The sequence below is a fragment of the Eschscholzia californica genome, unplaced genomic scaffold, assembly GCF_041429995.1.
Source record: "Eschscholzia californica isolate CP2 unplaced genomic scaffold, dmEscCali1.0.p SCAF_1, whole genome shotgun sequence".
Taxonomy (NCBI): domain Eukaryota; kingdom Viridiplantae; phylum Streptophyta; class Magnoliopsida; order Ranunculales; family Papaveraceae; genus Eschscholzia; species Eschscholzia californica.
The window spans coordinates 15,678,473-15,694,273 of NW_028238198.1; the positions used below are offsets into that span (position 1 = coordinate 15,678,473).

A 15,801-nucleotide genomic window follows, 5' to 3' on the forward strand; every position below is an offset into this window, starting at 1 on the left:
AGAAGCAATTACTCAATATGGTTAAAAACATCTCCTTATAGTCATAATTTCTTACCTTTTTTTGTTGTGGAAAGATAATAATAGTAAACATCAAATAGTTCACATTACAGGATTTAAATGAAAATTACAATAACTAAGAATTGCATAGTAAATCTTCAATCCGTAAAAGTAAAATACTTCATGCTGTAGTTTGTAAATCTGACAGCTTGTCGAGCGAGACATTGTTTAGATATTAAAAATAATCAGTTACATTTTCTGATAAGGACAAAGATGTAATTGCCACTAATCAGCCGAATACCATTTATCGATTAAATATAGTCTAAGATTGCCACCAAACCCTAGATTGGTGGCTGCGAGGTTGGGTTCAAGTAACTATTTCCATAAGAATATAGTTTGGATATGTCAAAAAATTCTTTGATACCAATACTAAAAATAAACATCCCAATAGATCAATTTACGAGGGAACAGGCATTAATATGAAAAAAGGAAGGTACCCAAAAAAAAAACAGATTTAAAGCCAAGTACTACCCATGAATTATAACAAGTATCTTTCAACCTTAATAACATATAGTAATGTCACATGTGATAATCTTAACCAGCATCACTTATAATATCTAAGGCCTAAATTAGAACAGAAAACTTCATTGATAACAGAATGAAGCAACAACAATTTAGGGCGGCCGAAGCAATTAAAATGCAAGAATCGTGCTCCTGGAACATAAAGAAGCATGTTCACATACATAACTACCAAAGTAGATCTGAGCCTATTATATTCACATGGGATTGAAGTTGAAGGCTATAAACTTCAAGCTCTTATAAGCATGTGTCTCCCCAGTAAGTAAGATGCATATTCATCTTCTAGTTTTCAAGCACAAGCAACCAATATACAGGAATATGATTGTTTGAGCTTGAAGGAAGAAAGGTCCTGCTTTCATGGAAGACTGCAATTAACTTACCAAATTAACAAAAGCAACTTTTCTAGGTTTTCTTCTTTGTTTGCCAAATTACCCAGATCCCCATTTTCCTTGACCGATTGTGTTGTACCTGAAAACCCAAAATGAAATTATTGAATTCAATTGAACTCTCCAAATAATACACTGAGAAACTTAGAATCTTCACATGTGTCGTCTCAATACATGTACTAACGTAACATATGCAATTCACAAGGAATGAAATTTCCATATGAAATGACGGAAATATTTCGAAATTTATTTCCTTGACAAGGCATTGTTAAGTGAAACTTGGTCAAATTTCGGTCTCGTTGGAAATTTCGATAGACATGGAAATGGAAATATATCTTTTGTTTCGACCGATATTTTTCGAAATTTAATTCCTTGGCAATTCACGACATTGAAGGCATAGATGATACATGCCTTAAACATATAAAATATAGACTTCACAAAATGTTGATGCTCAAGGGTTTTTGTGCTAAAGTAATCCATTACGGAAAGTAATCCGAAATCCTAAGAACTTAAATTTTCACCCATGCCAACTTGGTCTAGCAGGAATAGATGGCAACTGTGCTGCCACAATGGTATCGAAAATGATTTTATTCATTTTTCCGTAAGCAGGATAAATATACCAATTCAGACTTATGGCTGGTTCCCGAAACACAAGTAGAAAGATATTTTGAAGCACATAAGGCCATAATTGGTACTACAAACTAACTATTACATTCCCAAGGAAGCATCTAAATCTATAGCACCACCACTAATTCCATTTTTTAACAGAATTCATTAGATTTAATCCTATACGAAGTGATTCAAAATCAAGCTTGATAAAATTTGATTTGATTGATTACCTCGATTTTCATGGCTCTCAGAAAGAGTTCATCTCCAGGCAGTAAGTTCGTCTTTTCAGCAGCAATTTTGCAGCAGCCCTATATGGCTCTTCAAAAGCAGTTGAAACCCAAGACACATCAGAGATCTCTTTCCTTGAAGATGTTTGTTCAGTAGGACGAATCGCAACTAAAGTTGCACCTTTAAGAACAATTCCATCAGCAAGCTCTAACTGTGGAGCATACCATAGCCTCATATTGAGTGCAGGAACAAGAGTCCTCTTCGATGCAGTAGAAGGCGATAATGGCTTCACCCTTAGCTCTTCCAACTGCTCTTTGTTCATACAAAGTACTCCTTGCCCATCAGTATCAGTTAAAATCAAGCTATCTAGGGTTTCATGATCAGCTATAATAGGTTGAAGCAGATAATGTCTGGCAGAAGCAGCAATTAAAGAACTAATAGTCCAAACTACTCTCAATTTTAGACTACCATTAGTGTAAAATGATTCAGGAATACTACCATCATCATCGTCTATAACACCACCAGTACCAACACGAAATTCATCGGATGGCATTTTGGGGGTTTCTGGATAGAGAATTGAAGAAGCACCAAGAATGACGCAATTGTCAAGAGTGGATCCAAAATCAGCTTTCCATTTAAGTAAAACTCCATCATCAATACCTAATTCACCACTAGGAAGTTCGATCCTTAACCTACGGATCTCTTTGAAGTTTTTCAAGACTTGTGTAGGTGAATGATGAGTAACACCTCCTGATTCCATTTCTTCATCATCATTATTAATTAGGGTTCTTCTAGTTCCACTACCACCATTGATGGAAGATGATTTTTTAGGAACAAGGAATTGACCTAGGGCTTGAAGAGGTTTTACTATTTGACCAAAAACAAGACGAAATAGATTGGAAAAAACGCCACGAGTTTTGTCAGATGAAGAAGCAGCGGATGCGGATGCATCGTCATCGGAAATAACACAATCAACCCTAACGACAACGTTATCGATCTGAGGAACAAGTCCATGAAAACGTCGAGAAACGAGGCAGCATCTACCTAGGGCTTTGACATCTCCGATCTTGTTAAATACAATAAGCAATAATGAATCCGGTAAACGGTCGAAATGATCGATCTCATTTTCTTCTTCCGACCATGTTTTCACCGTTAGATCAGAACTCATCAGATAAGACATGTTAAAGATAGAGATTGAATTGGTAGAAAAAAAACCCTAATAAATGAATCAAAATTGAAATAGAGATGGTGATGGCAGTAGGTAAGGAAGATGGAGATAGATCTAACAAAGGATATGATATATCATCATCTAATTAATTAAATAAGAGGATGGAGAATACATACTGAAATGAAAAGAAGAGAAAGTGAGGAAAATGTCTCCCCGTTTCTTTCTCTCTCTATATGTATGTATATATATATATGGTCCGGGCGTGTGTTGTTATTAAGCACCACGCTACCAGTTTAGAGGTTAGAGAGAGAGAAAGTGGATTGACGATAAGAGATGAGAGATCCACGGACTCGGAGTTGGAATAGTGGGAGAGAAAGAGAGGAGTGTGTGTTTGTGTACTTTAATCATATTATCTGTTTATTTTCCTGTGTTACTATGTTTTATTTTGGGCATAAACAAAATATATTATATATATATATATATGTATATGTATATGATGCTTCCAAAAATTTAGGTTGGGTCGACATTTGGTTGCCCAAGTGGTTAACGACATAAACTTTGAAACTTTGTATGTCTCAGGTTCGATTATCAACAGAGGTAAATTTAGTTATTAAAAGTATAAATAAAAAAGTTTAGTTAGGCTTTAGGCCTGTAATTTAATTAGTTTTAGACTTTAGTTTAGTTGTGTTTTAGGCCCGGTTCTGTTAAGGATTTAAAATTTTGGAAGTTATCGTATTTATCACAACTTTGATGCATATGTATGCCTTGTAATGACTTTCGCAGTCACTTTTCAAACAAAAAATAATTATGTTGGAGAAATCTATTTTTTTCAAAGTCCTTACTATTTCTTTTTATGTCTATAAGAGTCACTGCCATAGTGGAAAACCTTTTAAAACAAATTGAAATCTTTTTTTTTCTCAACCCATTACCGCCACTTTCGACTACCACCACAATCTCGTTGTGTCTCTCTCACTGATGGAAATTTCAATTAAAACTTACTCGAAAGCTTCAAAGACAGAGATTTAACAAAGAGAGGAGAGGAGGGAGAGAGAAAAAAATAGAGAAATGTCGGTGGTCTTGGTCAGAGGTGGTGTGGTGGTCGAAGACAGTGAGGTCAGAGGTGGTGAGGCAGAAGAAGAAAACTTGAACTTGTTAAAAACTTTCTATAAATTAGTTGTCGATGATAGTTCACTGGTGACCCTTGCATGCGAGAAGAAAATGGGGTTTTTTTTTTTCTGTACAACTTTTTGTTGTTGAAAAATTTCTTTGTTTCCTTAAAGCGAATACTTTTGTTTTTTTTTTGTCTCTCTTCCTAGTACATTGTTTGAACTCTTGTTTGTTCAGGAATCTTGTAGCGCTAAAACGAAGTTCTCTCAACTATTAGTTACAGTTTGTTGTAATTTTGCTTTCAGTTTGTGTTTGATATCACCTATTTTCGTAGAAATAAAAGAATTCTTACGGAGTATACCCATCATGGTAGATCTTGGGAGTTTACCAAACGGTTATGTCAAAACGTCATCACAGTTGGATCGTAAAACTTCTGATTTACGACAACATAAGATTCAATCGTTTTTATCCTTGTAATCCCAGAAGAGATAGTCGTTGATCTTTCTGATCGTGCTTCTGGCCCAAAGAAGTTGAAGTAATATACACATATTCTTCATTATTTTCATCTCTAGTCTCAAGGTGATAACCATTACGACATATGTCTTTAAAATTTAACAGATTCCTCAAAGATCTGTTTGAATACAATGCATCATTTATGGGTAACTTTGTACCGCTTAGTAATATTCTAATTGCTCTGTCAGAGCAGTCAATGAGATCACTAGATGAACCAACGATTTTAATCACATTAACCTTAAACAATTTCACGAGTCAAGAAGTAATTTTTTTACTTCGAAAGATGGAATTTGCAGTTCTACTGGCTATTTGACATGTATATTCATTATCCCTAGAAAATGTACTTCTAAAGCCCGTACATTAAGACACAAAATAAACTTAAAATACCAATACAAAACAATGCTAGGGAGGGTTATGAATTCGGTCAATTATTTCATCAAACTCATCATATAGTAATTGATCGAACTCATTACAAGTAATATGATCATATCCACTGGTATAGATCTCATTTTCTTCGACTGAGTACTGCATTATCAACGCATCTCCTTCAAGACTAATGTCGTAATATATTATTTTTTACTCGGTCCTAACTCCATTAAGATGTATTTCTACATCGTCAATTAAATAGTCAGATACATCCAATCTAGTGTTACACGAGGAATCATCGATTTCTATACGATTTGTTTCTACAGTCGCACTACGTTTCATTAAGATACTTGATAAAGAACAACCATATGTTTAGCAGTCATACATGTTCTTTGACAATGCCCTGTCATAACACATTTGAAACAGGGTTGATTCTTCGTTTCGGATGGTTCATTTACTGCCTTCTTATCTTTATTTTGTTAATTATACGACTTGTAACTATTACTAGAGTTATTTGCCCATCAACCTCAAATGTAGCCACGACCGCGCCTCGGAGAACAGTTCCACCGTTTCTGTTGTCTTTAGTGATCGTTACCACGATCACGTCCCTCAGAATTTTTATTGTGATAATTGTCACGACCATGACCATTATTTTGGTTTTGTTCCGTCCAATTGAATATACTAATGAAACTTATACGACATCTGTCTTTTTAGAATGATTTGTTCACGTCATTCTAAAAAGACAGATGTCGTATAAGTTTCACAAAAATTAGTATATTCAATTGGACGGATCCTTGGTTTTTTAATAAAAAAATTTCATTATTTTGTCCTACCACGAGCATATACAAGTAATCAGTTCAGAGTGACATTTAAAACCTCTATTCTTGTATTACTCCTGTAAATTCATGTTCGATGCATGAAAAGTACAAAGCATTTTTTCTAACATCTGCTCTTCAGAAACATGATAGCAACAATGTCCCCAATTCTATAGTTATCTTAACCTAGACAAAAATATATCCAAAAACAATTTTGCGATCCTACAACCGCAGGTTTAACCAGTCATTCTGGACTTTTGACAAAATAACCTTTTTAGATGACCGTATATGTTTTTTAAACATTTTCGTAATACAAGCAGGTCCTTTTGATTTAAACATTCCGACTTGAGTTCTTCAAACAAATGATGTCGGATCACAATCAAAATCGTCAGTCGTTTGTAAAAAGGTTCATTATTGACCCCTTTTGTTACACATAAGCCATGCATGTGTAAGTAATATGGGCATTGATACCCCAAAAGTTATTTTGTCTACGTCATATTTTATGGGCAGCCCCCAAATTGTTATAACAATATTTAGGGGCAGCCACCAAATCCCTTATAACAAAATTGAGATCTTTGTGAAAAAAACAAAAACACCCTATCGGCCTACCCTCACTAGATCAACACGGTGATTTAGATTTCGCAACTAATTGGGATATAAACGTTCAACAAAAAAAAGTGGGATATAAACGGTCTTGAAAAAAAAAATTGAGATATACATAATGTCTCCAAAAAGACAACTGAAACTTAGGTTAATTTATTCATATGTTAGCAAAAAGAGTACCATGTAATTACAATGGCTAATTTCCAATTTATTTACTTGGTACACTCTTCGAACAAGTAGGGGTATAAAGAAAAATTATTATAACAAGAAATGGATTGACATGCACTTTATTTCCTCTTGTATACAACAAAATAAAGTTACATCTACCCTAAACTTACATATATGAGAGAAAATGCCAGTTGATCAGTTGGATGAGTCGATATTTGTCTATCGTCTCTTAGTGGAAGTAAGAATATCCGGTGCTTATAATTGAGTTCATCCTGCAAAATTTATAAACACAAGGAAGGCTTCACTAATGATGACTTGCACGAAAAAGAAGCCTAATAAGCTGCTAGATGAAAGTTGAAACCACTAAATACAATTATCAAGGCTTATGGAGTAAAAACAAGGCATTGACTACTTCTAATCTTTCACTTGGTTCCATATTTCAAATCCTCGCCCTCTCGATTTGTAGAGGTTTTGAAACTAAAACAAAAACAACAAAAAGATAGCTATCTGAAATCTCCAGCCTGATTCTAAAGGGGGTTGCAACAGAAGAACAGATACTGACTCTCATGAACTTCAAGGTCCTAACATAATAGGCTTATGAAGTCCCCATGTGTTAAAAGTAAAAAAACTGGATTTCCGAACAATCTAAAAATGAATAGCAACCTAACAAAGAGAGTTTTTCGGAGTCAAATAAGAAACAAAATGAGTTTATTTAGACTATTGATATCTCCTGAACAGAACTCCCTCAAAAACAGTTCACTTCTAGTAAAAGATAATGGCTTCAATAAATTATAAACAGGCTCTCTTTCGAATTCTTAGAGAGAGAAACTCCCGGGTGGCTAAAGCAGTTAGTGGTGTTGCTCAGGGGCGTGGGAGAGGGGGTGCAAGAGGTGCCGTCGCACCGGGCCTCCCTCTCCCAAGGGGCCCCATCGTCCTAACTTGTAAAGGCGAATACAACTTATCCATAGATGGACTCTTCATATAAATTCGCATCCAATTATGAACAACTATTAGTGTGTAGCCTAACGGGTGTTCTTGTTAACTCGTGCGGGAGAGGTTGGAGGATCGAGTCTTCCCAAAAGCATATTTTTTTTCAGACAATTCCCAAACTGAGTTCCGCTCCTCAAGTTGTTATGCTTCTTAGACGATTACAACTCACGAACATTAGTTAATATGTAGCCTTAAAAATTCCAAAAAAAAAAAAATATGTAGCCTTATTTTTACATCGAGAGAGGTCAGAGGTTTGATTACATCCAAGCATATTTTTACGTCGAATTGTTTTCCTCTTGGGTTCCAAGCACAATGATATTAATAGTTTCTTTGTCCTCGTGATGTTAGAAGTTCAGTTCCTCCTCGAAACTCTTATTTTGTCATTTTTTTCTTTGATTAAATAAAACTACAAAACGACAAAGAGAATCGAACTTATATTTCACATTCTAAATAAAAGACACCGCCATATTGTAGAATGTTACTTGTCTCAAGAGAGGTGAAAATATCATAAAATTTGTAGAAATTTCACGTGTCATTTTTTTTATATTGTTATATTAGGGCCTCGACTAAAACTTCGCACCGGGCCCCTAAAATCTCAGCCACGCCACTGGTGTTGCTCTTGCGGTTTTACACGGTTACTGGTTTCGCATTTCCGGCGAAGGGAGGTCCCTTCGCCGGATTCCTTTTTTCGTTTCAATGATAGTTTTATTATCCTCTCTCTCTCTAAAATTCTATTCCTCTCAGAATCAAACCAGATATCTTCGATAACCGAGATTCTATTTCTCTCCAAAATTCTAGGAGGATAATAACTTTTAGTTTCTCGTTTCAAAACCATCTTTCTTTGATCTACTCCTAATTGGTTTCTAGGGTTTCGATCGTAGTTATGGTGCTTTTGAAGACAATGAAGATGATGGTTTTTTTGGGACGGTGATGATGGTTATGGTGGTGCTGGTTCTGGCGGCCGAAGAGATGGAAAGGGGTGGAATTTGGTGGATCGAATTGGGCAGAAGAATCTTCATCACATTGGAGTCATGATCCCGCTGTTGATTTTGTCTATGAGTGGTGGTGGTGTCTGGGGTACTCCACGATGGTGGTGTTTTAGTGGTGTTTCAGTAGCAGTGGTGGGTGGTGCGAAGAACAGTGGAAGAGAGAGATAATTAGTATATCTATATTTTAGTACAATAAATTGGCGGTTCTCCAGCGACGGTTTTCCGGCGATAGCGGCGGTGGTTATTTTAGTTTTTTTCCAGTTTTTTTGTCAGACCTTTAGGGTCTCCTTTCACGATCTATAGGATCTTCTTGTCGACCTTTAGGGTCTTGTTATTCTCGATCTTTAGGATCATTGTGTCTGTGTCTTGTCCAATTTCTTTCCCTTCATGAGGCACTTTGCATTTAAAGGTATGTAACTCTCGTGAAGTTTTCAGAGGAGATAAATAAGAATTATCATCCATGTGTCATTGTGACTTTGTCACTTATTAATGGAATATGTTTCCCTTGGCTCAAAAAAAAAATTATAAACAGAAGAAAATTACTAAAGAACGAAAAAAGGAGTACGTCCCTTACCTGTTAAAGCCGCTTCTTCCTCTAGAGGGATCTCTGCTGCTGGAGAGGATGGAGATCTGCATGAGGCTTCTTTGGCATCTAGCATCATCGCAATAACCTCTCTCATGGTTGGCCTATTAAATGGTGATGTATTGGTACAAAATAAAGCAATTTTTAGTACTAGAGACATTTCATCAATTGTCTTCCTTGCACTTAGATCCAACCGTTGGTCAAAGACCATAGCTGTTGGTGTCTTACTCTGTATGAACCTTCGCACAAAAGTGACCAGATCTCCTCCTTGCTCGAGGGGTTGAACTGGAGACTTTCCAGTAATTAATTCCAGCAAAACAACACCGAAACTGTAGATATCACACTTGTCCGTAACTTTCATTGTGTAGGCATACTCTGAAATGAGATATAACTTTCATCAGACAAAAGCTCAATAACCTAGTTCTTCTATGCACTGTAAAAAACTTCTGAAAATTGTTTGAGCATGCAAGTATATGAGAAAGAAAAAAAATTAGCAATCAAACATGAGTACTGGTATTCTTGTTACATCGAATTGTTGTCTTTCAGTTCTGGGTGCTCCTTACTGAAATATTTTATCCCAGCCTTATATTTTGATTACAAAAGCTTTTAACCATTCGGAAAAACTTTCGACTTGACTAATATGTATGTTACAAATGTATGTAAATCTAGACAAGCAGATCTCACTGCAGCAGCTTAGTTTCGAAAGAAATAACTGGTATTATAATATGGAAAACACAAATTTGCAACTCCCTGGAATTTTGAGCAGGATGGTTTGGACAAAAAAATCACAGATTAGAAAGTGATAAGCTAGTCAAAACTCTTACCAGGGGCAATATAACCATAAGAACCAGCGATTGCAGACATGGTTTTTGAGAATGGTAAGTCAATCAGCTTTGCCAACCCAAAATCTCCTACATGTGCTTCAAGAGATTCATCCAGTAAGATATTATTTGATTTTATATCACGGTGAATAATTTGAGGCTTGCAGTCACAATGTAGATAGCACAAACCCTCTGCTGCTCCAAGAGCAATTTTATAACGAGCATCCCAATCGAGTAAACATGTGTTGCCATTCCCATGGAGGAGCTCACCTAGGCTCCCTTTCGCCATATACTCGTATAAGAGAAGATTAGAGTCCTGATGGTAACAAAAACCATGGAGCTTTACGATGTTTCTATGTCTGATCTTTCCGAGTGTCAAAATCTCAGCACGGAAGCTGTTGTCAACATTGGATGCTTCACCACAGGACTTAAGCTTCTTGACAGCCATCAATTTTCCATCAGACATGATAGCTTTGTAAACTGTGCCACAAGCACCAGTCCCTATAATTGCATTCTCTGAGAAATACCCGGTTGCTTCGACAAGGTCTTGATAGGTAAAACCTTCTTTTGGAGAATAATAGCTATCTGACACCTCTGCTTTTTCTAGATTTTCAGATGCTACAAATACAGGCCTACTATGCTTTAGAATCCAGCAAACGCCCACTATGAGGACCAAACAAACTGATCCCACTACCACTGCAACGATAAACACTATCTTCTGCTTGGACGAACTTTGCTGTATCCAACTAGGATTCGTAGAAATAGATGGAACCCAAGAGGAACGACATGGGTTTGAATCTACTCCGCAAAGGTTATGATTTCCAATGAAATTGCTGGCATCCATCCTACCAAAGACGGGAGTGTTGGGTATTGTTCCTACAAAGTTGTTGTTAGAAAGGTTGCACACCAGAAGACTTGAGAGGCCACCAATAGCAGTAGGTATTGCACCAGATAGCTGATTGTTGTTCAAGTACAGGGACTCTAACATCTGCAAGTTTCCTAGACTATCAGGAATTTCACCTGAAAGACCATTGTAGCTAATATTGAGAGCAATTTGCAGGGAAGCAAGTTGGCCTAACTCAACAGGTATTTCACCAGAGAAATCATTTCCTCCCATTTGCAATTCTGTAAGCCGAGACAGACCCCCTAAGGTATATGGGATTGCTCCATGCAGTCTATTATCAGAGAGCTTCAGCAGTTCAAGATTAACTAGATTGCCGAATTCATTTGGGACATTGCCAGTAAATCTGTTCCTACTAAGATCTAGTCTCTGAAGCTTTGTACAGTTCCCAAGTTCACGTGGGATACTTCCTGAGAGCTGGTTAGAAGAGATGTTGAAGCTAACAAGATGCTGGAGCTTACCAATCTCAGGAGGGATAGTACCAAGGAAATAGTTACTAGATAAGAGGAGTCTCTCCAGATTTTCCAGGTTACCGATGTCTGATGATATTGGCCCTGAGAATCTGTTATGGTAAAGTTCCAATGAGACAAGATTCTTAAGGGTGGATAACTCAACAGGGAGGCTTCCTGTAAACCGGTTGTCCCCGAGCATAAGCTTTACGAGAGACTTGCACGTTTTAAGCCCATATGGAATATTACCAGATAACATATTTGACCCAAGACTAAGAAACATCAAATTTTGGAACTTGCAAATGTCAGCAGGTATGCTGCCTACGAGTTTGTTCTCGGAAATGTCGAGAACCGATAAGTTACTGTTAGCTCCGATGAGAGGTGGAATGGCACCCTCAAGATTATTATCAAAGAGCTGCAAATCCTCCAAGAATGTAAGATTTTGAAACTCTAAAGGAATCATACCTGTCAAATTATTGATGGATAGATCAATATTTCTGAGTTGCTGTAGTTGACCAAGCTCTCTTGGAATACTTCCTTGAAGAAGATTTTCAAAAAGATGAAGCAATTGAAGGTTCGCTATCTGGCCGACTTCCACCGGAATGGATCCCGTTAACTGATTCTCAGATAAATCAATTTCAATAGCACTTGCCAAATTTCCTAGTTCTGGTGGAATTGTTCCATTCAAATGGTTGGTATAAATGTACAATTTTCTTAGATTCGACAATTTACCAAGCTCCTTGGGTATGCTTCCGGTGAAAGCATTGTCATTTAGAGCAAGCAACTGTAGGTTACTACAGTTCCCAAGTTCCGGTGGAATTTCACCCGATAAAAGGTTTTGCCAGAGGATCAAAGTAGTTAGATTCGTAAGCCTCTGAATTTCCCTTGGAATTGAACCTTCGAGCTTATTCTGCGCTAATCCAAAAATCTCCAAGCTATCACATTCACTGATCTCTTCCGGTATTGGGCCCGAAAGAATGTTCAAACCCGCTCTAATAATCCTAAGCCTTTTTAACTTTCCAATTGATGTCGGAATTGTTTCAGTGAGGTTATTGCTATAAATGACGAGCTCTTCTAACATCTTAAGGTTCCCAATTTCATTAGGAATTCGACCAAAAAAATAGTTCTCGCTCAAGAAAAGCCGTTTTAAGCTAGAAATTCTGCAAAGCTCTGGTGTGATTTCCCCATGGAATCTATTAACACTTAGGTCAAGAACCTCTAATTTACCACAGTAGGACAGTTCACTAGGTAAAGGACCAGAAATGAAGTTCTTGGACAAGTTCAATACCTTTAATCTATGTAAATCACAGATGGTAGAAGATAAAGTCCCAGATAAATTGAACTCGACTAGGTTTACGGAAGTTACCTTAGCATGAGAAGAACACTCTATACCCTTCCATTTGCAAGGAGTAGAAGAATTCATTGAAACCCAACTCTGAAGATTATTATTATTGTCTATAAGATTTCTCTTGAAATCAAGAAGTGATCTTCCCTCTCTGTTCAATGATTGAGCAAAAACTATACAATAACAAACCATCAATAATAACTGGAGCTGAGAAGACCAAAAGAATCCCATTTTTATGACCTAAATCATAGGTTTATTATTCTCTTCTTGAATGTAATAGAAAACTAAATATTTGATGGGTGGTAAGACTAGAGAGAGAAAGAGAAAGAGAGAAGGGGGATTAAACTAAATAAAAGTACATAATACTACTTTTTTTCAGGTTTAAGGAAAGATATTTATCTTAAGGAAAGATCTATTGGTAACTGAACCTAGTTTAATAGAGAAGCAAACAAAGTAAACGGAGTTAAAAACTAGGGCAAAATGAATAGGAAGAAGAAATAGAGGGATGGATCGATGTTTTCGAGAAATGAAGAAACGTGTATAGATAGATAAAGAGTTAGGAGATGAATGCGGGAAGCATTAAAGAGAGGAAGATAAGGTAGAGAGATAAAAAGAGAGATCTAGAGAGAGAAAGAGATGATGAAACTCGAGATTAGGGAAGAGGATTTGTCAGAGAGAGAGAGAGAGAAGACGACACTTAAAGCATGAAAGTATTGAAGTCAAATGAACTTTCCAGCAAAGCTAGTAGAGCATTTTTAGGTAAGGAGTGATTTTATTTTGTTTTCATGTTCATGAATATCCATTTCCACCACTTCCACTTCCACCTATTCTTCAAACTCAACATCATAATAATGATGATCATCAACATCAACTTTTTAGGGTTTTTGTAATTGATAAGAAAGGAGTTGTTACTTTATATTTTTAGTGAAAGAAATCTTACCTAAATCAACGCTGTTGAATTTGAGAGATTTGAGGTCGGATGAGATTTTTTGTTTGTTTGGCTGCTTTTTTTTTGTTGTATTTGTTTAATCTGTGGCTTTTCTTTTTTGTGTTTAGTCAGAGAACTCATGATTTTCAAATGTGACTGTAGTATGAATAGTATGAAACCATCAAAACTGTAAGTGGAGGTAGTGGGGGGACTTGCTGGTCCGCTGCTGGAATCTCTTCTCTCTCTCTCTCTAGTCTCTTTCCTTGTTACACTCTTTCTCTCTCTAACTTTCCCTTTTCCGCTGCGCCAAACTTTGTTTGCTTCAGAATTCCTCCACCTGCTGCATTCCTAACTTTCTCCATCTCTCCGAGTTGTTTTAGATTGATGGACTGACTTATCAGATTCAAACCAGTGTGTTCAATAATCCTGTATAATTGGATTCTTTTAATTTTTTTATATAAAGTATGGGGTAAAAGTAGATTCGTTGTTAGTTCTCATGAAATATTCAAACTCTAAAACTTTGAGCACTCACGTAAGATTTTCTTTAAGATTATATTTGGCACGTCAGAATGGAATGTGATTTTTGAAAATCGTATTCATATAACGCGATTCTTAAGAATCTGATTATTTTAGCTTGATGTTTGGTTTGATCAGGAATAGAAATTCGATTCTTGATAAATTCCTAACTTAGGTTTTGGTATGATCACGCGGTTGACATCACATTGGGTCAAGCTTACCCAAGAAGTGCATGCACAATGATGTCCATTTTTAGACAATGTGGGGTCATGCGAGTACCTGTCATCCGAAATACATTATTTCAGATAACCGATACTCTCTCGACCCCACATGATGTGAAAATAAACATATTGGAGGACATGTGAAAATATAATTCTATTCATACTACAGTCACGTGTAGAAATTATATATCTCTGCCACCTCATCATCTTCACTGGCGAAGGTCGCCGCAATTTTCTGACCGGCGACCTTCAGACATAAATTATTTTTATTTTCTTTGCTCTCTCTTCTCTCTCTCTCTAAATACTCCGGCGAAGGGAGTTTTCCTTCGACAGACCTCCAGCGAAGGGAAACCCCATTCGCCGGAGTATTTAGAGAGAGAGTGCGGAAAATTTATATATTTTTTTCAGAGAGAGTGACTAAAAAGAAATTTTTTTTTTAGAGAAAGAGAGGAGAGAGAAAAAAAAAAATTATGTTTGAAGGTCGCCGGCAGGAAAATTGGTCGGTCGGCGACCTTCGCCGGTGAAGATGATGAGGTGGCAAGAATATGAGGTGGTAGAGAGAGGTGATGAAATGGAGGAGGGAGGACTGATGACTAGTTAACAGTGTTATAACGGTAACTGAAAAGGGGGTCATCTGGGTATTTTTGATAAAGTAGGAGGCCAGACAGGAAGCTGATCATAAAGTTGGGGGTTATTTGGGAAATAACCCTAAAAAAAATAATGAATTATTTTGAAAATATATGAAGAAATTGGTTCAAATTTGAATACTGATGAGTTAGACAATTAGAGATATCTCAAGGGGGCGCCTTTGAAGTAGCGTGTCATCTTGAGATCTTTATTTAACTACCTCAACATCATCTTTGAAATCAAAATTTAATTTTGTATTTGAGATAATTTTCAAGAAAAATTTAAAAATCATATGTGACACTCGGATTTCTTGAGATTGAGTTGCATTGGAGATGCTTTAGTCAATTCAATTAATTTTATAGTCAAAATATAAGGTTTAGTTTTTTTTTCTTAAGTTTTCACAGAAGAAGCCTATCTAATAGAGTAGTTTTAAACTTGACACCTACGGTTGTTAGAGTTTTTCTTCAATGTTGCATTGGAGATGCGTTGTCGGATAATGAGATCGAGATATTGGTGAACTTGGCAATGCCCACCAATGGGGCATTGGTTGGACATTTTAAAAGTCCCCCAATGACAAGTAGAGGTGGCAAAAAAATCCGTAGGCGATTTCGCCCGCGGGTACCCGTGACCCACTCTAGCTATCGAGCTCGTTGTTCGGTAACGGGCAGTACCCAACCGTACTACTTCAGAAATATGGGCGGGTTCGGGTGGCAGTCTTGCGCCGCCTCCCACCCGAGCCCGTCCAGTTTGGGAGCCCGACTTAGCACCTGGCCAATTTGCTAGCCTAGCTTCATGGGTTGCCTATATAATGCTCAAGTTCTTACTTGTTTCCATGAGTTTTGGACGTGAGACAAAAATTAAAAGATTTAAGTTGGCTAGTTAGGTTTTATGG

The 15,801-nt window shown here is 36.8% G+C and overlaps 2 protein-coding genes across 3 annotated transcripts; both read right to left on the minus strand.

The window, feature by feature from the left end:
- Positions 1-510: 510 nt before the first annotated feature.
- Positions 511-3,403, minus strand: LOC147564494 (F-box protein At5g46170-like). Its single transcript, XM_086647205.1, has 2 exons — positions 1,802-3,403; positions 511-1,044 (listed from the first exon to the last, which is right to left on the minus strand). Exon 1 carries the CDS (start codon positions 2,977-2,979, stop codon positions 1,819-1,821), a length of 1,161 nt encoding a protein of 386 aa, XP_086503331.1. The 5' UTR covers positions 2,980-3,403; the 3' UTR covers positions 511-1,044; positions 1,802-1,818.
- Positions 3,404-6,502: 3,099 nt separating this feature from the next.
- Positions 6,503-14,116, minus strand: LOC147564495 (Leucine-rich receptor-like protein kinase family protein). 2 transcript variants are annotated; one of them, XM_086647224.1, is made up of 3 exons: positions 9,926-14,116; positions 9,093-9,476; positions 6,503-6,811 (listed from the first exon to the last, which is right to left on the minus strand). In XM_086647224.1, exons 1-3 carry the CDS (start codon positions 12,846-12,848, stop codon positions 6,807-6,809), a joined length of 3,312 nt encoding a protein of 1,103 aa, XP_086503350.1. In that variant the 5' UTR covers positions 12,849-14,116; the 3' UTR covers positions 6,503-6,806. The 2 variants fall into 2 exon arrangements, with proteins under 2 accessions (XP_086503350.1, XP_086503343.1); XM_086647217.1 differs by having other exon boundaries at positions 6,503-7,339; positions 9,049-9,476; positions 9,926-14,067.
- Between the last annotated feature and the right edge of the window lie 1,685 nt (positions 14,117-15,801).